The sequence below is a fragment of the Mus musculus genome, chromosome 8 (genome assembly GCF_000001635.26).
Source record: "Mus musculus strain C57BL/6J chromosome 8, GRCm38.p6 C57BL/6J".
Taxonomy (NCBI): Eukaryota; Metazoa; Chordata; class Mammalia; order Rodentia; family Muridae; genus Mus; species Mus musculus.
The window spans coordinates 22,628,119-22,654,333 of NC_000074.6; the positions used below are offsets into that span (position 1 = coordinate 22,628,119).

At 42.7% G+C, this 26,215-nt stretch overlaps 1 protein-coding gene and 1 long non-coding RNA gene across 7 annotated transcripts; both read right to left on the minus strand.

The window, feature by feature from the left end:
* Nucleotides 1-25,346, minus strand: Polb (polymerase (DNA directed), beta). 6 transcript variants are annotated; one of them, XM_030243355.1, is made up of 15 exons: nt 25,196-25,343; nt 24,942-24,999; nt 22,371-22,437; nt 20,685-20,714; nt 20,064-20,138; nt 19,295-19,353; nt 16,927-16,976; nt 14,187-14,238; nt 12,395-12,449; nt 12,241-12,313; nt 11,816-11,886; nt 8,950-9,036; nt 3,337-3,401; nt 2,225-2,364; nt 10-251 (listed from the first exon to the last, which is right to left on the minus strand). In XM_030243355.1, exons 9-15 carry the CDS (start codon nt 12,407-12,409, stop codon nt 157-159), a joined length of 546 nt encoding a protein of 181 aa, XP_030099215.1. In that variant the 5' UTR covers nt 12,410-12,449; nt 14,187-14,238; nt 16,927-16,976; nt 19,295-19,353; nt 20,064-20,138; nt 20,685-20,714; nt 22,371-22,437; nt 24,942-24,999; nt 25,196-25,343; the 3' UTR covers nt 10-156. The 6 variants fall into 6 exon arrangements, 5 of the variants coding, with proteins under 5 accessions (NP_035260.1, XP_030099215.1, XP_011240428.1 ...); NM_011130.2 differs by lacking the exon at nt 20,685-20,714 and having other exon boundaries at nt 1-251; nt 25,196-25,319; XR_378779.4 differs by lacking the exon at nt 20,685-20,714 and having other exon boundaries at nt 8,950-8,981; nt 25,196-25,346.
* A930013F10Rik (RIKEN cDNA A930013F10 gene) lies at nt 6,253-8,691 on the minus strand. The gene has a single exon (NR_027886.1). It is a non-coding gene; the product is annotated as an RIKEN cDNA A930013F10 gene (long non-coding RNA).
* Nucleotides 25,347-26,215: the final 869 nt, after the last annotated feature.

The window sequence follows — 26,215 nt, forward strand, 5'->3', positions numbered from 1 at the left end:
AAGACAATATTCTGTAATAGCTCAAGTTTATTGACTATAGTACATGGTAAGCACAGAGAAGAAGCAATCGCTTAAGAACACCAAAAACCCTTACATAGCAAAGGTTAAGAAATAAATTAGGACTCCTAGTGGGCTGTGCCTGGGGCTGGCAGGGCATCATTCACTTCTATCCTTGGGCTCCCGGTAGCGCCACTGGATGTAATCAAAAATGTCCTGCTCACTGTCCACAGGAAGGGGCTCCCCAGCGACTCCTGCAAGGAGAGAGAACCAAAGCGTTTTAGGAACCAGTTTGGGAACTGAGAGCTAACCTGATGGGCCTGAGGGACTCCATCAGAGGTGCCCGCTGACTCAGAATGCTAGGCCCAGGGTCCATCCAGCTCAGGGAAAGTGAGCAAGCCACCTGGAAGGTCTTTCCTGCTCGCCTCCACTTGCTGACACCAGTTCGCATGGACCTTTTGTCTTACTGCCAGTGATACAGACAGAGCCTGGGTGTCCCAACCGTGGCCAGGAGTCACCCTAGTTCATGGCCCTTTCTGCTGGATCTCATAAAACAAACTGTTTACAACTCAGACTGGTTATCCTTAAGCTAGCAGTAAGGGCATGGCTTAGAAGTTTACCACAATTATGGACTCCTGCGTCAGGTGTGTGCATGGCTAAGGCAGCCTGGGCTACAGAGCTATACGCTGTCTCCTAAATTAAATCAATGAAATGGAATACAGATGCTTGAATACCTATGAAATTAGAACCCACATGTTTAATAAGGACCCAGTAAACTGTCTGAATGTTGACATTTGAAGAGCAATGCTCCAATCTGCATGAGATGTAAGTCCTGTCTGTATAACTTAGGATAAAATGATAACACTCTATTCTTGCAGTAGATACCACTAGTAAACTACACAGTTGATTGTGAAATGTTAAACAAGATTTTAAAATTCTGAGTTTTAGAACATTTATTATATTCATTTATTAGTTTCCCATGTGGGGTGTGAGCATGCACTTGTATACATGCGGACATGCATATGTCACAGAGGGCACACGTGCAAGACAGAGGATCGCACAAACCCGTTCTCCTTCCATTGTGAGTCCCAGGCCCAGAGCCAGGCTTCAGGTGAGTCCTTACCTGCTGAACTGTCTCATCTATTCTTTAAATCTTACAGCCTGACACAAAAATAATTACCCAGGAATGACTGTAATTTTTAAATTTTGTTTTATTTTCTCCTGCGTGTGGGGTGGTGGGGACAGCGCCTAGGGCCTTATCATACCCTAAGAACACGCTTTATTACTGATCCAGTCTCAGGCACGACATTGGAGTCATACAAAAGAAATAATGCCCAAGTTCTTCATAAGTCTCAGAGAGATCCAAACAACACCCTTTCATCAGTAGGATTTCTAAATGAGTGTCGTAAGTAAGTTGGAAGGACTTAACCTCCCCCTCCACACGCACACGCGCGCGCGCGCACACACACACACACACACACACACACACACACACACACACACACACACACAGACAGCCAGGGCCTCTTGTATGCAGGACAAGCACTGTAGTAACTAAGTTGTATCTCCAGCAACCTAACCAATTCTAACAGACTAGAAATAACTTCTGCCTTACTCACCATCAATTAAGGATTTAAAAGAACCCTTTGTTTCTGGTGTTTAAAACCATAAAGAAGCTACAATTAAATGGCAGGTGTCTTAGTTAGGGTTCCATTGCTGTGAACAGACACCATGACCAAGGTAATTTATAAAGGACATTTAATGGGGGCTGGCTTACAGGTTCAGAGGTTCAGTCCATTATCATGATGGCCATTATCAAGCATGGCCCTGTCCTGGCAGGCATGGTGCAGGAGGAGCTGAGAATTCTACATCTTGTTCCAAAGGCAAATAGGAAAAGACTGGCAAAGTCCACCCCAATGACACTCTTCCTTCAACAAGACCACATGTCCTAATAGTACCACTCCTGGGCCAAGCATATTCAAACCATCTCAGCAGGATTACTAAAAGTTTTCTTAGAATTTGTTATCTTAAAATACCTTGTTTTTGAGAGGAAACTCATGTAGCCTAGGCTACCTCCAAACTTTCTGAGTAGCCCAGGCTAATCCTACTTCCAGACTTTCCAAGTGCAGGATTACAGGCACTATAGCACACGCTGAGAACCCCAGCTAAAACATCCTTGGAAACAACCTTCTTTCCAGATGTAAGGATGGCCGTCCCAGACACTCACCAGTGACCCCCAGGGGGCGGATGGTGTACTCATTGATTGTGAAGCCCTTTTCCAGGGCGTGCGCTCTCATGTTCTTATTAAAGATGTCACTCCCAGTGAAGTAGAGAACACCACAGTAGTACTGATCTTTGGGGATCAACCTTAGGGAAAAATGGTTTCTTACATATTTCAAGTTTGACAGAGAAAGGTTTTCTAAAATCAGTAGACAAAACACTGAGGTATGTCTGAGGACTCTGGTCACCCACAGAAAGCGGGTAGCTCAGTAGCTACCCTATCACCTTGGCTTGCAACTGGGGACCACAGCTGCTGGAAGCTGCTTTTCTAGACACACTGCCTACTCATTTGGACCCACAAAGTTAGTAAAAGCAAGACTGCCTTTGTCTTGAGCTTTCTGCTTTATTTTCACCATTGTCCCAAACCTCTCCCTCATCTCTTGAGTTACCTGGGGTTCCAGAATGGGGGAAACCTCAAACAGTAGGGACCATCCCTCTGACATTACACTTATTGGTGAGGATGAGGCTGCACCCTGGAGCAGGAATAACCATCTCTCAGGAATCACTGGGCAGTTTGCAGGACGAGAGCCCAGACAGTGATGGACCTAGGGCCACAGCCTTCTGAGAACTGTGTAGCTGTGCATACCTCACCTCCCTTGGTCCCTGCTCCAATTCTTCCCCTGTATAGACTTAAAAGTTCAAACCAGAGCCCAGAAAAATGGGCCCAGGATGTGAGAAACTTGTGCCTGTTCTTCCCAGGGTGGACACATGGAGCCCAAGTCTGAGCTTCTCGCCATTGTATCTGATATATCAGGACCGGCAGCTGAGGCTAGGCTGATGGGGCTCCCAGAACCTGGGCGTTAACTCCATGTTCCAGCTCCACCCAGGAAGCTTGGCTTTGCTCAAGGTGTGCATCTATTTATTACAACATGGAGCCATGCTGGCTATGGCCGTATTCTGGCAAGGAATGAATCTTGAGAAACTGATGGCTGTAGACATACAGTTCAGCCTAATATTGCATTTCACAGGAATTTATCATCCCTTAAAGTAAAAGGTGGTCCTGCATATCTATGTAACCCTAAGTAGGGAGCAAAGAGCACTCACCAGTCTGAGTCATACCTGATATCGATTCTCCTGTGTGGATATTCCTTTCCATCCTTCTCGCTGGGAAGCTGGCAAACACCCTACATGGATATTTTAGAGAATGTTCAGAGAGCTTCAACTTAAGGCTTACTTTTCATCAAATGCTCAAGGTGAAGGCACTTTGAGCTAATCCCAGCTGTTCTGGGATTTTGCATATTTTTAGCATAGAACCACCTCTCAGCTCTGTACGAAGATGAGGCTGTGTGCCGTGCAGTCACTGCGCTGCTCTGAGCTGTGGCTCTCAGACTGCCTTGCCCTGGCTGAATTCCTCCCCTGTGCTCTGACAGACCAGCCACTATCCAGCAGCAGCCATGGGGGGAGACTAAGAACTAAGAACTAAGAACCTATTCTTACACATGAGAAAGTGTCACCTAAGTCCTATCAAAGCAGATTAGAACACGGGGTACATGGATTATTAAAACTGTGCCAGGAAAACTAGGCCCGAGACAAATCAGTATCTTCAACCTGAACGCTCCACTATAAAAGGTTACCCAGTGTCGTAACGTTCAGACCCGCTGACGCTCGGCATCTCCACTGGGCACTGCCGGTGTTTTCACTGTGTATGATACACTCAGATTACCTACATGTTCATCCGCCCACGCTTCCAGACCTGGTCCTGACCTTGCCCCGAAGGTCCTGCAGCTCAGCGTGACCCCACGACTACTCAGTCCTGAATGCTTCCAGCAACTCTCCAACTGGTCTGTTAGCATTTTATCTAAGCAGCTGGGTAGCTGAGACTGTCTGTGCAGTTGTAAACTTATTACTATTATTCAGTGGATCCTGACGCTGCAGAGTGACACGCTTCAGATCCAGTGTCCCCATCAGGATGTGCAGCCTCCGCCTGCTCAGTGTATTCTCCGTAACTGAAGAGCCATGTGAGGGCAAGCAAGGACCATGCTTCTAGGACTTGGCCTTGACAGGCTTTAAAGTAGAGATTAGTCAAGGAAAGCACCAAGCAGGAGACAGAGACCAAAAGAAACAGGAAGAAACAACCTGAGTAAAATCATAATTATGCACAGAGCAAACAAACTGAGAAAGCTGCCAGTAATGTTCACAGATAACAAGATAATTTGATTCATCATGCAAGCAGAATATCACAGATGAGGAATATTCAAGAAAGGTTTAGTATGATATAAAAATTGTAGAGTTTGAAGAAAGCTTAGAAATAGAGAAAACAAAGCAAACAAGAAAACTAAAAGAGGAGATGATTGGGTCATTGTCTATGTGCCCGAGTCTTTACCGAGTCTATTCTAGTGTTTATTAAGATTTACTTTAAGTGTGTGTGTGTGTATGTGTAGTGTGTGTGTGTGTATGTGTGTGAGTGTATGTGTGTGTAGCATGTGTATGTGTAGTGTATGTGTGTGTGTATGTGTAGTGTGTGTATGTGAGTGTATGTGTGTGTAGCATGTGTATGTGTAGTGTGTGAGTGTGTGTGTATGTATGTGTAGTGTGTGTATGTGTAGTGTATGTGAGTGTATGTGTAGTGTGTGTGTGAGTGTATGTGTGTGTAGTATGTGTATGTGTAGTGTATGTGTGTAGTGTGTGTGTATGTATGTGAGTGTGTATGTGTAGTGTGTGTGTGTATGTGAGCGTATGTGTAGTGTATGTGTGTGAGTGTGTGTGTATGTATGTGAGTGTGTGTGTGTGTGTATGTGTAGTGTGTGTGTGTGTGTGTGTATGTGTAAGGTCTCAGGCCTGGGGATTATTCACAGGTGATGATTTAGGGCTAGTGACTTGACATAGATAATGAGAGGCAGCAGGACAGAACAGAACCCAGGAAAATGGGGATTTGTTTATTAAAAACCCTATTACATCAAGTAAGATGTGAAGTAGTTCTGCTTTCTTAGCATCTCTGCAGTGTGTGTATGGGTGTACGCATTGACTTTAGGTGTCCACAGAGACTAGAGGCCTGAGACAACCCATCCCTGAGTGTTACAGGTAGCTGTGAGGCCTGAGACAACATCCCTTATGTTACAGGCAGCTGCGGACACCCTCCTTCCGCACTCTTAGTCGCTGACCTCTCTTTCTAGCCATTGCTTCTGTAGCCTTGTGAGTTAAGGTTTATCAGTTTTTCCCTTTCCAAAAATAGGCAACATTTCTGAACTGGACAATTACTCACCCTCCACCTGAAAACGCTACAAAATTCACCATAGTGCTTCAAAAATTGTAAAATTGTGTGTGTGTACATGTGCACAAGAGAATGCCCACCGAGGCCAGAGGTGTGGCCGATGCTGGAGGTACAGGTAGTAGTGAGCCGCCTGCTGTATGGGGGTAGGGGTTGAACCCGGGTCTTCTGGATGAGCAGCACACATGTTTAAGTGCTGAGCCACCTCTCCAGCCTCAAACCTCAGTGTTTCCAACTGTAACTGCCTACTGTCATATTCTAAGCTAATGTGTCACTAAAAGCCACTCAGTCTGGGCAAAACAGAAAAGTCTGAGCTAAATTGGGAGTTTTCTTTAGCTGTTCCTCCAACTTAATGAAACACTCATTTTCATATGAAACATATCTTCCTGGCATCAACAAGTTCTGCCTCAAATTTAGCTCCAGGTGGTCCAGTCGTGGTGGTTCCCAGCTGGAAGTATCAGGAGGTGCTCAGCTGCAGCCCTGGGTGCCTGGACTCACAGGCCTGCTGTTTGTCATCAGAGACTGGGTTTCAGCTACCCTGTTCTCTTGCTCAGGCTAACTTTCCTTCGTGATGTGCGAATGTTAAAAAGTCCTCTGAGTTCCTGTAGCATTCTTAGATGACATGGATTTTTGTTTCATGTTGAGTTTCTAAAGTGAACTCTTTCACTTCCTCAGAACACTCAAGATACCTTGTGTGGCCACTTGAATGGACCAATGATATATAAAGCTAACAGACATCCATGAGATGCCGAGGAAAAGGTGTTTTGTTTTTTTTTTTTTTTTGAGTACTACGTTTACATAAAGAAGAGCTAAGTAACCTAAAGGCCACGGGGAGACAGCGTGGCGGCTGATAACACTTGCTGCTCGTCCAGGAGCACCGGCTTCTGTCACCAGCACCACATAGTGTTTACAACCATCTGCAGCTCCAGTTCCAGGGGAATGGACACCCTCTTCTGACCTCCATAAGCACCACGTATGCACGTGGTACACATTCATACATGTAGGCAAAACACACACATAAAAGAATAAAAGAAATAACCTAGACTCATGCTAGCTTGCATTGGATCTGATTACTCCTATCTTAAGACTACCTTGGTTTAGTTTTTGTTTTGGCAAGGTCTCATAGTGTGGCCCAGATTGGCTTGTGTTAGGATTTCTACTGCTGTAATGAAACACAACACCAAAAGCAACTTAGGAAGCAAAGGCTATTTCATCTTAGAGCTCCCAGAGCATTATCCTCTGACTGGAGGAGGTCAAGGCATGGCTGAAGCAGAGCCCACAGAGAACCAGTGTTTGCTGTCTTGCTTTTTATGGTGTGTTCACCTTGCTTTCTTACATAACCCAGTCCAGGGGTGGCACCACCCACAGTGAGCTGGGCCTCCCACATAATCAGTAATCAAGAAAACACTCATGATCTTGCCTATGGATCAATCTTATGAAAGCATTTTCTCAATTAAGATTCCCTCTTCTCAGTGAGTTCCAGGGTAGCCTTGTCTACATAGCAAGCTCCAGAACAGCCAGTTTTTAAAAAAACACCTCTCTTCTGACATATGTCCAGGCTAATGTCATCTTAAAAAACCCAACCAGCACAGCCTGGCCTGGAACTTAATATGTAGCCTAGGATGACCCCAAACTGGCAATTCTCCTGTGTCAGTTTCTCTACTGCTGGGATTACAGGCATGAGCCACTGTAGTGATAACCTCAATAGTCACCTTGATGAGATCTGGCCTGTAAAAGAAGCATAAACGAGTCTGTGGCCCCTTATAAGGAATTGGCGGGTGCTGTGCAGGCTGCTGGGGGAGAGCTGTCGCACTGAGCTGCGATTGTGACTGATAATACTGACCTGAGAACCATGGGACATGTGCCTGGTGGGCCAGCTGTGTGGTACTCTAAGTGAACATGATGTGTCTCAAACCGTGTTTATGTCTAAGCTGGAGAGTCAGGGCTACTGTCGGCCTAGGGCAGAAAAGCTTTGTGCAGCAGGTGTCCATTACTGCAGGGCTCACAACTTCAGAGGCGAGTGTGCTTAGCCCTAAATGGTGTATCTATATCACAGCCTTTAAGGTTCAGGGAGCAGAGAAAGGAGGCAGAAGGGGCAGAGGAAGGGGTGGGATGTTGTGCCATGCTGTTTTCCAGGCAGGACATGGCTACTGCGCTCTAGAATTCTCAGCAGCCATGAAGATCTGGATACGAGAGCGGGCCATCACTATTCTGTCCTCAAGGGAGGATGGGCTTACAAGACCCCACCTCTCCCTGAGGATTTACAGGTTGCTAGTGAAGAGAAGCTGAAGAGGGATCATGTAATTCCTCCTTAGGATCTACATGATATTAATGGTGGTGAAAGGGGACTCTCTTTTCTTTAGTGGTTTAGACACTGCTCAGTGGCCCAGGCATGTATAAATGACCCTCCCCGAGTCCGGGGCTCAGGAAATCACCATTGATCTACTTTACCATGATGCACTTTGTCTTTCTCAGTCATTGCCTTGCACCTCAGCTAACAGGCGTTCCTCTCAGTCATGTGACACGGGAAAGTGCACATGGAGAAAAACAAACCCAAATGAAGTCACCAGAAGAAAGGCAAGCCAAGGAAAAACGTGAGATTTTGATTGTCATTAGCTTTCCTGCTCTCTTATGCAGAGAGACTTATCTGTTTTTAATATATTTGCCACCTTTTTTTTTTTTTTGAGATACGGTCTGACTCTGTGGCCTGGTGTGACCTGAAATTCACTACGTAGTCCGGGCAGGGCTTGAACTCATGGCAACCTTCCTGCTTCAACCTGAGTGCTGGGTTAACATCTCAGGCCAAAGGCCACAGAACTCTGACAGTTGAGCAGAGTGGATTTTATAAAGTCTCTGCAAGTGCCCTTTTGTAGGCTCCCAGCACAAGGTTTTCCCCAGTGTGTCCTGTCATGAACCTAACTAAATCCCCTTTCTCCCTTCTGTAACCGATGTAACAGATTACTAATCAGGCTTGGCGATGCTTTTCTTATTTTTCTTTTCCTTCCTTTCTTTTTTTCTTTTTTTTTTTTTTTTTGAGATGGGTTTTCCCACCTGGAACTCATTAGGCATTTCGAACCTCACTCATTAAAAGTCTTCTGAGTCAGAGAATATGAAACCACTTGATATTTTAGGAAAGAATTTACTTCGAGCCTGTTATTATTAATAGTTTTAAAGAGCAAATTCTGCCTAATTATTTTGGTGATTCAAATTATTAACAAAGTGTTTACAAGAAAATCTTTTAGTAAACTATTCTGAGGGTAGCTCTGCGAGTGGAGACACGGTGATAATCACTTTCCCGCCTCTTGGAGCTCTGCTAATCCTTTTGTACTGTTGTCTGAGGCAGGGGCTCGCTCTCAGCAGCTCTGGCTGTCCTGGTGCTCTGCCTGTGCCACCATGCTCTGCCCTGCTAGCTGATGGCGACAGAAAGCTACACAGCATGAAGGAGTGAGGCAATGAACACTTACCATGAACTTTGTTTCACCCTTTGACAGAGTATCTGTAATGAAATGGACTTTTTGTAACTGTTCCACAACACGATGTAACAACTTTGGCTGTATAATCATGATTAGGAAATAGAAAAAGAATACTGTTACAACAAGAAAAAAAACTTTTTTTTTTTTTTTTTTTTTTTGGTGTTGGAAAGTGAACCCAGGGCCTTAGTCTCTGCCACTAAGCTATGTCTGCTACACTTGTTTCTTTTTTTCCTTCCTTTCCTTGAGAAGGTCTATCCAGGCTGTGTTAGGAATATGTAGACCAGGATAACCTGCTGCCGCACCATCATGCCCTGTCTTAGGGACCTAACCCAGGGCCTTGTGAATGCTACACATTCAAACATTCTACCTGAGTTATGTCCTGAGTCCCATGCTGTTTCCTTTAAAAAGAGAAGTTACTTGGGATTGGAAAGATGGCTCAGTGGTTAAGAACACTTACCGTTCCTCCAGATGACCCCAGTTCAATTTCTAGCATTCACATTAGGTGGCTCACAACTGCCTGTAGCTATATTTCTAGGGAACCAACAGAGACCTCTGGTCTCTGAGGGCACCTGTGCTCACACACACACTCCTACACAGACACAAGTGCATCATTAAAGACATAAGTCTCCAAAATTACTTACTCATTTAATATATGTGTGTGCATACCAACCTGTGCATGTTGGGGCTTATAACCAGGGAACAGGGCTTCAGAGCTGGTTGCTCTCATGTTGGGGTCTCTCAGCTCTACTCGGCATTCTCCAGGGAAACTGCCCTGCAATCTTGCACTGACTGTCCTGCCTCTACTGCCCACCTTCCTATTCGTGTTCTCCCTCTCCCTCTCTCTCTCCCCCTCCCCCCTCTCCCTCTCTCTCCTTCTTACCCCGTCAGGCCTGGGATTTACTTTGTAGAGTGGGCTAACACTGAACTCATGCTAAACCTTCCGAGTGCAAGTGATGAGATTCAAGGACCCACCATGTCTGACCATCAAATGAAACAATTTCTTTTTCTTAGAAACTACTTATATGGGGCTGGAGAGATGGCTGCTCTTCCAGAGGTCCTGAGTTCAATTCCCAGCAACCACAGGTGGCTCATAAGCATCTACATTGAGACCCTGTACTCTTTTCTGACATGCAAGCATACATGTAGGCAGAATGTTGTATTCATTAAAAAAAAAAAACCTACTTATGCTTTCAATGATAATAAACTTCATTTGGCCTCAACAAAGCAAAGAATTAGCTGTTTTTTTGTTTTGTTTTGTTTTTCGAGACAGGGTTTCTCTGTATACCCCTGGCTGTCCTAGAACTCACTTTGTAGACCAGGCTGACCTTGAACTCAGAAATCCGCCTGCCTCTGCCTCCCAAGTGCTGGGCTTAAAGGCGTGCACCACCACTGCCCGGTTAGCTCTTTTTAAAAAGCAAAAATATTCTAAAATTTAAAGATCTGCCTTTATATGTTTTTTTTAAATAAGTTTTACAGTAGTTATTTGCATTTATTTATTTAGTGTGTAAGTGTACACACGCGTACACATGCAGAGGCAGAGAAACAACTTTAGAGTGTTAGCTCTCTCCCCCACCATGTGGGTGCAGGGACTGAACCCGAATGACAAGCAGCTTCACTTGCTGAGCCATATCTCTGGCCCTTCTGTAACAGATAAAAATTCTCTCAATGAAAATATGTATTTTATGCTAAGTATTGATATTGATAACAAATAATTCTGAAAATATCTTCTTTAATCTCATCTCTTTAGATGTTAGGATATGCTAAAAAAACTGAATCCTGCTCTGTAACTCACTTTGCCTCTCACAGGACACAGTCAGCTTAGGGGGTCAGCAGGATGACATTCAGGGGACACCAGTGTATCCACTGCTGTGCGAAGAATTCTGCCAGGTGTCTGTGTCCTGGCTCATGTGACATCAGACAGATGTAAGTGTTGTGCTACAAAACCAGGCAGTTACAGTAAGAAACCAAGTATGGTAAAGCCCCGGGGACAGGAGAGAGATAAGAAAACTACTATGGGTTTCTTGATCTTCTATTTTAGTGGACAAGACCATGGAAGGATGGCACAGGGACGTCCCTCTTGATGTTTTACCCAATGTCCTCTCTAAACACAATCTTTGGCTATGTTTAAGATAAACTCCGAATTAGTATAGATTCCTTTAAAAAAAAAAACAAAAAACTAAAGCTGGTGGAAACACATATGAAAACTGTAACAACCCCCTAACCCTGTGGCTAGGCACGAAGTACTACATACAACTCTCTGACAGTCAGTGTGCGTCTCCCTGAGAGCTCCCACCACTCTTCCTTCCTGTGGGCGCTCACGCTACAAGTTATGAATTTTTATTTGCAAGACCTATGTGGTACTGTTCGTGGCATATTTTTATCTATAAACGCTGGCTTATCATGGAAAACAGTAAGAGAACACACAGGCGTTCACATCTCAAGAGTGGCTCTTGTCCCCATGCCTACCTGTCACCAAGGATCTCCTTCATGTTAGGTATTCATCCTTCTCACTTTACTGAGTTATGCTTTATTTATGAGTTATGAGTTACTTTTTATGGTGTGAGGAGCATCAGCAGATGCCTCTCACAGAGATTCACTCACTCATTTGTTCCCTCACTTATGTTTAATTTGCAGCAATACTCTGTGTGTGTGTCTGCATGTCTATATATAAAGATTAAAGTCAATTTCAGGGTTAGGGTTATAGCTTAGTGGTAAAGTCCCTGCATGAGGCCCTGAGTTCAATCCCCAGCACCATAAACAAACAAAACCTACATGGTGAAAATACCTAACCATCAATTAGAAAGCAATACTCCTTCTGCGTAAGACAGATCACATTTGGTTATCCATTCCGAGGTACCTGTTTGCTGGATTCTGACGTGAAGTTTGGGTGGGTCAGCAGGACATCCATGTCTCCACTCGACTCTGCGCCTATAGTAAAAAAGAACATAGACTGAATTCTCTATGTAAACCTACTAATTAGGCCAACCTAGAATGAAATCAAAGACACATGCACAAGGGCCCTACTTCCAACAGGGTAACTTTCTACTACACTGTAACTGGTATCTCAAATGAGTTAAAAGACTTCCATTGTCTGTCTAATCACTCAGGTGCAATGACAGAGACAACAAAATGTGGGATAAACATGCCCAAGCCGACTTAACTAATACTATGGGTCTTAGGAAGCCTAGGAAGTGACACTAATCACATCTTTTTAATCCAAGTCTGTCACCCACTAGGTAACTTTAACATCAAGCCATGAATAATGAGAATGAAGTATGTTACCTCTTCTGAAACTGCCACAGACTGTAGCAATGTACTCAGAGTCCACTTTTTTAATTTCATTAAGTACAATATCCTAATAGAAAAAAATTGAAGTCAGTATTCTAACAACAGCTGGCTTTCTCATGCTACAGAGAGCATCATGTATATACTCTACCTGCATCTGCAGCATTTCCTCACGAGGAATTCTCTTTTCAAAGTCCTCGAAATATCTAGAAAGACATAACAAGTGTTAAGAGATTCCTGTACAATTTTAATGTTTAAAAACTGCCTACCGTATCAAGCATAGAAGGAAATCATTTGTCAAAAATCAAGACTAGAATTCAGTTAGAAGACAACAAGAAAGCCAGGGCAGGTGGTGGATCCATTGTTTAATTGATCCAAACTCCATCCTTTGTAAAATTTCAGATTTTAAATTCATTTCCACATAGGTTTATAGATCAAAGCACCTGGAACACGGAAGAAGGCTCTGATGTGCTACTATTAGATGCTGGATGCTAGTGAGTCTATATATGGCTTTATTTTATTTCCTTTCTAAATAACATACAGCATCAAAAAACTAGATGGGATTTTAAATGTTTACAACATGACAATGATAAATGTTGTGGATATGGGTATGTTTACCCTGATTTAAAACATTATACAATGTATACATGGAACAATATGTTATACAATATATACATGTTGGAAATTATACAAGTTTTCAAGAGTTTTGTATTTAAAACATTATCTTCCAATATGGCTAAACCTAAGACTAACAAGACACAGAGTGAATAAGCCAGTCTTGAAAGATGTGTGGAACATGCAGACCAGGAAAAGTTGTAGAAGGTGTGAAGGTTAAATGAGGACACTTTAGGGTAGGAAAAATGTCCTAAAACTGACTGGAGTCACGGCTGCACATATATTAAAGTTGTTCAATTGTGTGTTCTACACAGGTTAACTGTATAACGTATAAACTATGTCACAGGAAGCCTGATAGGACAGTATTACAGCATGAAATAATGTCTACACATATGCCTAAGAATGATAGTGCGTGGATTCAGAACAGTTCTGAGTGCACAGGATCTTCAGGAGACCTTATAAATTCCCCTATACTCAGGTTCTCCAAGGACTACAGAAATGAAAGAAATAAGGCACCAATAGGAAAAACCATGTAATGTGGACCAATTCACCAAGATTCTGAAACTGCAGAGACACAGAGAGCTTAGTGCACTAACGCTGTAACGCGTGCTACACACATCACTGCTGACGCTAGTGTACTAACTTACTGTGCTTTCAGTTACAGACTTGAGATCTTTCCTTCTTCTATTCATGCCTCAGATTAAACTTTACTCGCCTCATGTTCACAGACCATGGGTAAATTCCTGAAGAGATACTTGTGCTGGGTATAAACCTCAAGCCTGTAATCTGAGATCTTGGAGCCAGGCAAGAGAATCACAAGCCTGAGACTAGCCTGGGCTACAATAGGAGTTCAAGCTGAAACAATATCTCAAGTAACAGCCACCCCCTAAAGAACCACACCTAAACTCTATCTGATGTACTCAGTTCTCACTTCTCCATTTTTTAAAGGAAGTTCTATAAACGAGAATAAAAGGAATTCTCAAAGAAAAGGAAAGCAGAAGCAAGCAGCTACAATGCAACAGTGAAACATGAGCACGGGCATAGCGTTTACAAAAACTCTGCACCAAGCTCAGCATTTCTGAATAAAAAGTATTTAGCTAAGTCTCAAGGTTATCAAAGAATATCTACACAGCATATGTGAAAATTAATGAAAAGAGAGGCCATGTATCTGAAAGAGAGTAAGGATGGATATATGTGAAGAGTTGGAGGAGGGAAAGGAAATTATATTGTAATCTTATATTGTAATCTCAAAAAGTGGAAAAAAACCAAAAACCAAAAAACAAACCCAAAAACTTTTACATCTGAAGTATCAAATTTGGCTATCTTACTTCAGCCCAATTCGTTGATGATGGTTCAGTTTATCTTCATTTTTCCTGAGATCTGAATAGAAGATAAAGTTGAGGTGTTTAAATTGAATATGTTTTAGAAATAGATATTAAACCCAATTAGCTTTTCTACAAAGAACTACCCTGAAGAAAAAGATATCAAAATGATTTTCAAAATACAATGACTAAAAACATACCACAGAGACTAAGAACTAGAAACAACTTTCCAAGTCAACATTGTACACACCTGACTTTAAGATCATTTTTATGTAATGAGTCAAAATTTCAGTTAGAGGGTCATGAAAAAGTATATAAACAAAGCAGGAATTAAAGGCACTCTTACTGGCTAGAGATAAAAATACCCTTAACATATCTAATGTAGCTTACTACAATATTTATGGCAGCAATAGAAGTCACAGCTTGTTAAGGTTTTATAATTGACTTTTTTTGAGACAGGGTCTCACAACATAGTCCCGGCTGGCCTTGAACTCAGAGATGATCCTGCCTAGACTCATTCTTCTTAGGCATTTGTTACCTTCCCTGTTCAGTTAGCATTGAGCATGAGTTTGTGAAGGCACTGTGTTAATGGAGAATAGGGTATTACCCTCATCTTTTAATCTGGAAAAAATTTAACATTAACATGTCTTTCTAGGCATGAATGCAGTAGCAACTTTTGCTAAAGAAAAAAACAAAACAATTAAGCTTCAAATGTAATTTGTTTAATAACCAGTATATTAAGAGATAACATAAATTCCCTCTGAAGAAATGGAGAAAAATATGCATTTTCTGATAAATGCACATATACTACCTCCCAGAGAAAATACTATTAAATATATCTGAAATGAAATGGAAACAACTGGGCTGGAGAGATGGCTCAGTGGTTAAGAGCACTGATTGCTCTTTCCGAGGTCCTGAGTTCAATTCCCAGCAACTACATGGTGGCTCACAACCCTCTGTAATGGAATCCAGTGCCCTCTTCTGGTGTGTTTGAAGACAGCAACAGTATACTCATATATATAAAATAAATAAATTAAAAAATAAAAAAAAGAAATGGAAACAACTATATACAGTCACTATTGTATATCTATTATATATATATATATATATATATATATATATATATATATATATATCAGATATATACATATCTGAATTATGAAACATAAAAACCAGAATAGGAGGTTCTAGCATCACCAGGTGAATAACTTCGTTCTTGACCCTTTTGGCCAATCATCTCACTCAGAGAAACTGTATATGATACAGGCAAAAAATACACAGTCCCCTTGAGATATACGTAGTTTATTTTCTGGCTAGTTGACAAGTACTACTACTAAGAGGAATGTCCCACAAGTGCCGGGTACCATGTTGAAGTGCCCTCTGCTGCTCACTACTCTAAGTACTTGACATTACTATGTCAAATCCTGTGAGTCAATACATACCACGTGGCCCAGACGCTGAGGGACTAAGCAAACCCACTACAATGAGGTTTTGGAAGCAACATTCAAAACTAGATAAGTTTCCAAAGCCTGCCCACCTGGACTGGGTTACTCAGATGTAGCTAACCCACAAATATTTATCCTATGCTAAGTGGGGTACAATACAAATTCCACAGTATGTGACAACGAATCCATATGCATTCTTGAAAAGTGAGGCGATATGTTACATTTAAAGGATGTTTATGTTAGGTTAAGGGAAATGTACTAAAATTACTTGGTTTAGGCTCTAATTTACCCTCTATTTCTTTGAAAGCAAACATTCCTCCAACAGCTTGTAAATCTCTAACAGAAACATTCTGTCACATATACAATTTAGCTTTCAGTCTAAAGTGTTATTGTCTAAAACACAAAGAAACAAAAGCAATTTAATCCCAAATTTTCCAAATAATCATGACTTTACTGTCTTTAAGCTGAGAAGTCTGACGTGCGGTTTGAGCTTTTGAGAAGCTAACTTTCAAAGCAGGACTGTTTCCCCTCCCCTCTCCTCTCATTTCAGACCCAAGTATAGTATCTCAAAGTGTCCTTCAAGGTCCCCTTAACTCTGACAAGTGGCAAGCCCAAGTGTACCACCACTGCCTTGACGGTAAATGGGGGCATGTTCATGCCATGATATAAAAGTGCCTGCAGTGGGAGAGAGAAGCCGGCAGCTCACCCACGAGGAGCTCATCCCTGTAGAAAAAGCTCGCCCAGGAATTCCAGCCGAGGGCTTCAACTCCTCCAGTCAGTTCTGCAGGGTATTGTGAGCTGAGCACTGAATTTGATGATGGTATCTTATATTTGTTCTTTTACCCAGAAGACTCAGCAGAGAAGACACTGAACTACTTACTCAGGACTCTCCTGGGAACTCTGCCTGGCTACCTTACCGGCTTCCCCATTTGACTTGGGCTAGGTGTTCTGAGTGCTGGCTCTGATGATGCTTGTCATCTGCCTGCCGTTGACTCTTTCATTGGCTTGCTATATGTATGCTGACGCACAATACAGATGAGGCGATTATAGCTCATTCTCTACATCACATACCACAAAGTAACTTCCTGGGCATCTTAATTTTTTTTTTTTTTTTTGTCACAAACCTAAAAATATCTAAGACAGGAAAGCGGACCTTACTCTAGATCTGCTCTCTATGATGTAGTTGTGAAAACACTTTTATTTGCATTTACATTCATTTATTTACATTTATTTGAACAGGATTTCCAAGATGGCCTTCCTGGAGATTTTAACTTGGACTTAGTGACTTCTATCATATTTACCTTCTAATGTCTTAATTCCTTCATCTACAAACTTCCTTGCAGCAGATGGTCTGTAACAACAACAACAAGTAAAAAACACCATCTCAATAGCAGGAGAAAACCAAAGTCTTTGTGATAATCGGGATGTCTTCTATTGTCAGGTACAGAGTTAATACTCAGCTAAACAGGAACTGCTGGATGCTGCATGGTAACTTTGCTAATGCCCATTTTATCCAAAGAGTGTTTGAATCTTCAGTCAATTGGTGGACAACCATGACCTTGAGCATAAAAAGACACCTAAGTAGCTAGCTGTCATAACACTCATACACACCTGTGGGCACTAGAACATTCATTAATTCGACAGATTGTTTGAGGGCCTAGTATGTGCTGAAAACGCTACGTAGACAAGACACTTCTAATGCCAAGATGTAGAGAGAGACAACAGATACACATATAAACAAGCACAATGTCAGGTAGATGCATATAGTGTGATATCAGAGTAGCTATGTCTTACTTTAGACTGGACAGGAAGTAGAGACCTGTGAGATGCTAAAACTGACATACGAATGAAGACCAGATATTTGAGAGACCAAAGGAAAACCATTTCAGGTAGAGAAACAATTCATGATGTTTCCATGGATAAGAACTATCCTTGGAGCTTGACTTGTTCAAGAAGAAAATTAGTAATTCTGAATGATTTAATTGTGAAAACACTTTTATTTGCATTTACATTCATTTATTTACATTTATTTGAATAGGATTTCCAAGATGGCCTTCCTGGAGATTTTAACTTGGACTTAGTGACTTCTATCATATTTACCTTCTAATGTCTTAATTCCTTCATCTACAAACTTCCTTGCAGCAGGGTCATATACAATTAGGGTCATATACAATACCACGGAGCAATACATAGGAGCCACAAGCTATAACACTCACTGAGCCATGGAGGCAAGTTTGGGTCTTCCTCAAGCACAATGAATCGCTATTAGAAATGAGTAAAAGCGGGCTGGTGAGATGGCTCAGTGGGTAAGAGCACCCGACTGCTCTTCCAAAGGTCCAGAGTTCAAATCCCAGCAACCACATGGTGGCTCACAACCATCCACAACAAGATCTGACTTCCTCTTCTGGAGTGTCTGAAGACAGCTACAGTGTACTTACATATATTAATAAATAAATCTTTAAAAAAAAAAAAAATTAAAAAAAAAAAAAAAAAAGAAATGAGTAAAAGCCAATCATAAAACCTGCTTTAGGGGCTGGTGAGATGGCTCAGTGGGTAAGAGCACCCGACTGCTCTTCCAAAGGTCTGGAGTTCAAATCCCAGCAACCACATGGTGGCTCACAACCATCTGTAACAAGATCTGACGCCCTCTTCTGGAGTGTCTGAAGACAGCTACAGTGTACTTACATATAATAAATAAATAAATCTTTAAAAAAAAACCAAAACCTGCTTTAGGTTTATAAATTATCACTGCAGTCAGTTACTGCTCAACAATAAAGTGATGTGTTATGAAAAGCAATTTAGCTGGCAGGAGCAATAGGGACAGCACCCATATTCCTGAAGCACTCACACTGTGTCAACTTTCAGTATTATAGAGTAAGAACAGAGACAAGAAGGAATGCACATGTGCGCGCACGCGCACACACGCACACGCGCACACACACACACAGTAGTTTGGGAGACTCTGCAAACATCATACTATACGTGGTACAGAAACTGACACTGATGTTAGGAGCTAATTCATCAAGGAAGAAACAACACTGAACAGGGAGTCAGAGTCCTGAAAAAGGACTTCAGCTGGTAATATATCAACTAAAGGACTTCAGAAGAGTGCTATACCAAACTCTCTAAATTCCCTTCAAATAGACATTTTAGAGTAGCCTTGAATCTCTGCAGAGTCACGCTGCTTTCCAATTTCCCATGTTTAAAACTTTAATAAAGGTCACTCAATGGGACAATTACTGTACCTCTACAGGAATGTTCTGTCCCATGCAGATGAAAGGAGAGCAAAGCACCACAGACCTAACATCTCACCACTAGGCTTTCATGTGCCTAGTGTTCAAGACGCTCCCTTTGTGGCCAGCCTAAAATTAATATTAAGATAAAGATTTACAAGCCCAAGTTTTAAAAATGGCTGAGTTCTTGTTCAAGTTCACAAGGTGCTGTAAAGAAAATACTTAGGCATGCTCAGAGCAGCATATACAGTCTGAATAAAAAGACAGATGTGCAAGTAAGTACTGGAGTGGAGGAGGATGAGAGCTGACATTGGGAGGGAGGAAGGGAGGGAGGGAAGGGCAAGCCTGGAAAGGAAGCAGCAGGCTCCATATCTAGTTTGGCTGACATGAAAAGAAGCCGACTTTACAGCCGTGTCTGTTAGGAAACAGTTCCTACCCAATGCCAGTAACTCGAGTCAGGAAATTGATGGATGAACTTGTATCATCTTGACGAATCTTTATGAAAAAGAAAAATCATAAAATCATTTAAGAATGCTTTGTGAACTGAAATTATCTTATTAGAAATATACCCGTATGCTAAAAATAAAGCAAAAAAGTATTTGTGTTTGCAGAGAACACAGGGCCTGAATAGTTAGTGAGTAGTAACAGAGTAGCTACAGACTTCTCATCTCTAATTTATTCAATACATGGGATTTTGGGGGTTGTTTTTTATGCATGTTATAGAATAACAAGATCTAGCTAATTATAAATACATCACCTCATTTAGTTATTTTTGTAGTACCATTTAATACCCACAGTGTTCAATTTTCTAATATTTTTAAAAGGTCTCTTTGTAAAAGGCCAGAAATGATAGAATTAAAACAAACAAAAATCATAAAAGCTGCTCAGGGGCGTTCATACACAGATATAGACACGTGAATGATAATGACTTTTTCTCATCCAAATTTGCAATCACTGTGGAGGGTACAATGAGAGGAACTCCGCCCCCGGCCAGCCGTGTCCTAAGCCACACACAGAGCACAGAGGCGGGAGAAGAGGCTGTTCTCTTGGGACAGCCTCACTACGCTGCCCAGGGGCCTTCCTCGCCTCAGTAACACCGTAAGGTCCAATCATCGTTTTCCCTCCCGAGTCTCACTAAAATGAGGTACTTTAATCACTGCGCTATAGGCCATAAGGAAGGACAAGAAACCAAGTTAAAGTGTTACCTTTTCCAGTTTACGCAATTTTCCAGTTGCTAAAAATTCATCAATCTTTTCAGCAATTTTTGTTCCTACTCCTGGCTATACAAAAAATTAAAAATAAAGAAGACATATAAATACAATGCTTACCAAATCCCAAGAGACAAACACTGAGGAGTAAGAAACAAGTGATTACTGGACACGTTTTGAAGCAAAAGGTACAGAAAACTGAACCCTCCCCAGAACAAAGTGCTTAAAGGATTGACAGAGAAGAACTAGTAAGTAACTTCACAGCACTCTTGGCTGGAAACGCACATCAATAGGAAAGTGGCTGCCTGGCTCGTGAGAGGCCCCGGACATGTTCCCCATACTTCCCCCTGCACCCCCTTACTTCTATTAAGGGAAACTGAGAAAAATGGGTTGGCAAGATGGCTGTGTGGGATAGGGTACTTGTTGCCAGGCCTCATACCCTGGGTTTAGTCCCCCCGGAACCCACAGGGTGGAAGGAGAGAACTGGTTCCTGCAAGTTGTTCTCTGACCTTCACATGGGCACCACTGCATGCATGTATTTGTACATATCCCAAATAAATGAATGCAAACAATTTGTAACTAACAGAGAAAGGAAAATGTGAAAATAAAGTTACATACGCAGTATCAAGATCGCTTAGGCTCATGGCCCTGAAAATTAAATACAAACATCACCTTTACTCTCATCCTCTAACATTCGCTTGTATTATTTAACTGAGACTGTCTTTTAGAACAGGAGTAGTTCATGGCAGCTTTATAATTAGGTCAAAGATTTGAAAACGAAGGTTCACCAGTAAGATATGTTCAATAAATTCCTACAATGAACTAATATGCAGTCATGAAAAACACTGCAGTATTTATTGGTAAAAGAAATCAAGTGTGTTAAGGAAAAGTACATATATGAGATAGCTCAACAGTTAAGGTCATTTATTGCTCTGGCAGAAGCCTGGGCTCAGTTCCTAGCTCCTACAGAGTGGCTCACAATTGTGTGTGTGTGCAACTTCGATTCCAGGGAATCCCATGTGCTCTTCTGGCCTCCACAGGCACATGGTGCACATAAACCACACAGCCACACACACATATGTAACAAAAATTTCTTTTTAATTAAAAAAATTAAAAGCGCCGAGCAGTGTTGGTCCACACCTTTAATCCCAGTACAAGGTAGACTGATCTCTGTGTTCGAGACCAGCCTGGTCTACAGAGAGACTTCTAGGACAGCCAGGGTTACACAGAGAAACCCTGTCTTGAAAAACCAATAAATATATAAATAAATTTTTAAAAGTTTAAAAATTAAAAGTAACTACACCATTAAAACCCAATCCTAGCCCCCCCCCCCCCCAGTCCTTGCTTTGCTATGTCAGAGGTGAGTAGAAAGGGCAGCGCCTGCACCTCTAAGTTCCATCGAGTACTGACTGTACAAGACACCTTACACAGAACCAGGAGCAGACACCACGTCCCACAAGGCCTAACTCAATGTACCTAAGATCTTAGCTTCTTCATCAGCTACAGTAACCACACTTTAAGAATTCAATAGCTAGAGGAGGCTCATGGCTGCAAAACTGGATAGTGTTCTTCTCAAAGGTAAAACATGAAAGAATAAAGGCCTCCTCTTTGTACTGCATTTCCCAGTTCTGAGGGATACACTTGCTCAAAGTTATAAACTAACCAATTCTTGTCATTTAGTAGCTCCACTGGTCTTCTAAGGACAAAATCTTTGAAGTGAAAATACTGGGTCAAAAGATACACACTCCTTGGATCCACCTTTAGTCCTGGCCTACTGAGGCTGAGACAGGGGTCTCTGAGTTCCAGGCCACCTAAGGCTACATAATGAGATCTTGTCTCAAAAGACAAGGTGGGGGATGGTATATACATATGCTGTCAAATGATCCTTCAGAAAGACTGCCAGCGAATACTCCTCCCGCAGTAAACACTTCTGCCCACATGCATTATTCATAATTTGACAGGCATTACATAGTGTCTTGTCTCAGTCTAACTTTATTGATGAAGCCTCCTGTTTACTGGTCCTCTTTATTATTTATTCGTGAGAGTGAATGCAGACATGCCAGAGCACGCACTCAGAAGTCAGAGGACAAACTGCCAGAGTCGTTTCTCTCCTTTTCCCATGAAGTTCCAAGGACTGAAGTCAGGTTCGGCAAGCAGGCTTGGCAGCAAGCCTTTATCTACTGCACCATCCGGCCAGGCCTGTTTAAACCTCAGGCATGCACACTAATATGACATGACCCAGTTTCTTTCTTTCTCCCCACCCCCTCCAAAAGACAGGGTTCACTACATGCTCATTAAGCTCACCAGTTTCTTAGCTTCCGCTCCGCTCTTGATTTTGTGTGGGTACTTGGCTATCACAGATGCCGCTTTTCTATAAAACATACATACAGAGGAAGAAAAAGAAACAACTGAAAATCCAGCAATTAAACTGAAATTCACATACTACCAAATATCCACATTCAAGCTTTACAAAGAAAGATGGTTTCCTACTGTGTAGAACTGACCGACGGATATTCAGGGACTTGGAAGGAGCAGACCAGAAACTGGTGAGAAAGACGTCTGGGGAAGACAACAGGCACTGAGACTCACCAAGGCTGCCCTTGCTACAGCTACTCCTGAGTGCCAAATCTGCCAACAGCAGAGACCAACACCGAGCCCCAGATGTGGCACCATTTCCCAGTGTGACCTGCCAGTGACCTCATGTAGGTTGACTACATTGGGCTGCTTCCTCTGTGCAAAGGACAACACTTTGTCCTTACTGAAGTAGGTTCTTATTCTGGTTATAGATTTGCCTTTCCAGCACGTAATGTTTCTGCCAAAGCTACCATCTGTGGATTGTTTTTGACCAAACAATCCACTTCACAGCCAGAGAAGTGCAACAGTGGGCCCACATTCATGGGCTCCATTGGCCTTACAACATTCCCTGCCATCCTGATGCAGCTGGTCTGACAGAAAGATGGAATGGCCTTCTGAAGTTACAGTTACAGCACCAGTTAGGTGGCAGCAGCCTGGTGGCTGCTCCTGACTCTCCAGAAAGTGGTATATGCTTTGAATCATCATCCAACACAGGATGTATTTTCAGAAAGCATCTTCACCAAATGGTGCTGAGAAAACTGGATGTCCTCAAGTAGTGGAATAAAAACAGGACCATATTTATCACCTTGAACAAACATACAGGCTACTGGTAACGCCTTTGGTGGTACCCTAAAAGCCACCAAAGAAGTAGAAGGTAAGTTCCTATTGCTGAAGAAATAATGCATTTCTGAGGCCTCTGAGCTAGCACTGCCCTGAACTCTCCCTTCTCTGAGGACTGGCTTTCATGGTATCAGAAGGCACCACGCAAGCTTCCAAAGGGGGGAATCCACCAACAGTCCTACACAGCTATGACACCTATGACGCACAATGACCTACACGGCATGCTAACTCTAAGGGTGCAGTGGGGACACATATATCTCAGTGGTAACCAACAGCTCTTTAATTGGACTTAAGATTCACTCATCAAGAGGGAAGTAAATCATACCTGCTACCAGCAACCTAGACAACTACCCAGGGCTAGCAAAGTCATAGGTCTGAGAGAAGAATCTACAACCACCACTTTCCCAAAGCAGTACAATCCCTAGCTACAGTCTACACGTTCATCCTTATACCCACAGACAAATGTAGCCTTCACATACCCACAGCAAATGTAGCCTTCACCTCTCATCAAGAAAACTGCTCTTTGCAACAGAGACCACTATAGAAAAGCACAACCAATCAAAATGCAGAGTTATGGAGCCAAGTTAAATGGATACATCTATAAAATAACTCCTAAGCCTAAGGCCCAGGGAACACTGTGGAGAGGGAATGGGAAGACTGTGAGAGTCAGAGCATCAGGGAAATGGCGGGAAGGCTGTGTTGCCCAGTAATGTCAGAAGCTATGCTCATAAGGTCTTACTAACATGACTGCCCAGACATGAGCTGAACAAGGAAGAATGTGACAGACACACCACAGTGGTCAGGACCTCAACCCTACACAAAGAACTACAGGAAACAGTCTTTCCTAACACATCAGTTGGTTATCCCTGAAAATATACAAGTAGCATTACACAGTTGGAACAGATTGTATTTATGTATTTAGGAAAATGTGTGTGTGTATGTATGTGTATCGAAATATGTGTGTATATATATGTGCACATATATATATATAATGAAAAAAGGAGGTTATGAATTTGAGAGATCATAGAGGGTTATATATGGAAGTGTTTGGAGAGAGGAAAAGGGGAAATGATGTAATTATAATCCCCCAAATAATCATATAATAATAATAATAATAATAATAATAATAATAATAATTCGACTTCAAATGAGGAAATCCAGGCATGGAACAGACTATAGGAGAACACTAACTGTAAGGCTGTAAGGGCTAGCTTGGGGAAAGCAAGGATAGTTTACTTTTACTGTTAGAAGCTGAGGGGCTTTGGGATGCTTATAGGTTAAGTAGCTGACTGTGGGAAGAGCGGCCAGGAGAAGGTGCCCGCTGAGGTTTGTAGTGATAGGCAGGCAACTGGTTTTCAGGAAGGTGACAGCCCATCCAGAAGGAAAGGCGATTTCCTGAACTACATCTATTTCACAGTTCAGATCTCGTCTACTGTTGTTTATTATGTTTTTTAAACTGTATTTCCAGTCAATTCAAGATTAATGGTGGGAATATATGCATCAGACACCTATTTTCAGTCGGAACTGTACAGTCTCCTGAATTAACCCTATAACGCCCTGCCAAAACCCTGTATAGGTTAAATAAAGTGCCACTCAGCTTTGAACCACTGGGCACCGGCTTTCCATCCCTGCTAAGTGACAGCAAACTAGGATGTCCTGGAACGCCGGCTAACAACGTACCTGTACGCATTGTACTTGTGGATCGCCTGGCTCACGTTCTTCTCAAAGTTTGCGAGTTCTGAAAAGACAACAAAGGGCTCGAGGACACAAGTACACACACCCCCGCGAACGCGGGTCCCGGGATGGAGGTGTGGGCGGGTTCCTCCACCGGCGGCCGCGACGGACGCAGCCGGGGCGCTGCGACCCGCGGGGGGGGGGGTGGGAGAAGCGAGGCCCGGCTGAGCAGAGGAGCCGGAGGGCGGCCCGGGACTCACCCACGAGCATGTCCGTGATGCCGCCGTTGAGGGTCTCCTGCGGCGCCTTGCGTTTGCTCATGGCGCCGGGGACCCACACCTGGGTCTTACCGGTGGAACAATGGCGGCGCCTGACAGGGCGCAGCGCGGTGACGTCACGCGCCAGGCTACGGGGCGGGGCTAGCGGGTGCGGGTGCGGGGAATCTCTGGGCGGAGGGGAGCTAGGAGGTCAGGTTTACCTCCTGGTGAGTTAGCCTGAGAGATCAAATCTGCTCTCCTGGTCTGAGAATAGTCTGATTTAGAGCCCGAGATGCAGACGGAGGTGGACGTTGGCTGCTGTGGACAGTAGCTATGGAACACACGGCCTGTACTGTTTGTGAGGCGTGCCGGCGCGGGTTCTGCTGTCAGAATCCAAGAGCTGCTCTGTGCTTCTGGACACCATGTAAAACATGGAATGAAATATGCCAACCGTCGGCTAAAGACGTGTTCTGGCTTTGTTTGTTCGTTTGTTTGTTTCGGTATCCATGCCTCTTGTGGGAGAAGCTAAAGCTAGGAAAAGACCCCAAGAAAGAAGTGTCTGACTTAACTAAACAGCAATGGAACACTCATATTCTATATGTGATCCCCTTACAATGTCCTTGAATTGAAATATAGCGCTTGTGCCATTTATAAGTGTTCCTCATGGGGGTCCATATTAACTGCAAACACAGCAATTCGTTTGGGCATAAATTGTTATTAAGATACACACTAGTGTGGGTGAATCTGAAAAGAGTATAGAAGGAAAAAGGGAAGTCAATGACGGGCTTGTCATCCAACTTAGGTATTATTATTTGGGGACATACACTTTTACATTTCTACTCCACTCTTATCTTCTAAAATTTCTATTCTTGTTTCTGTTTTGTTCTGAGATAGGGTATCTATGTAGCCCAGGTTGTCCTAGAACTATGAAGAGCAGGCTGGCCTCAGACTCATAGAAATCCTCCTGCCTCAGCCTCCTGGATGCTAGGGATAGGTATGCAACACCAGGTCCAGCAATGCATT

Bases quoted from the DNA above. Each gene is read 5' to 3' on its own strand.
- Polb (NM_011130.2), bottom strand. From the start codon at position 25,256: ATGAGCAAACGCAAGGCGCCGCAGGAGACCCTCAACGGCGGCATCACG. The intron at 19,354-20,063 runs GTAACACTTTAA...TTTTTCATAAAG, and splicing joins AATTGCGTAAACTGGAAAAG to ATTCGTCAAGATGATACAAG. The intron at 11,887-12,240 runs GTAACATACTTC...TTTTTACTATAG, and splicing joins CTGTGGCAGTTTCAGAAGAG to GCGCAGAGTCGAGTGGAGAC.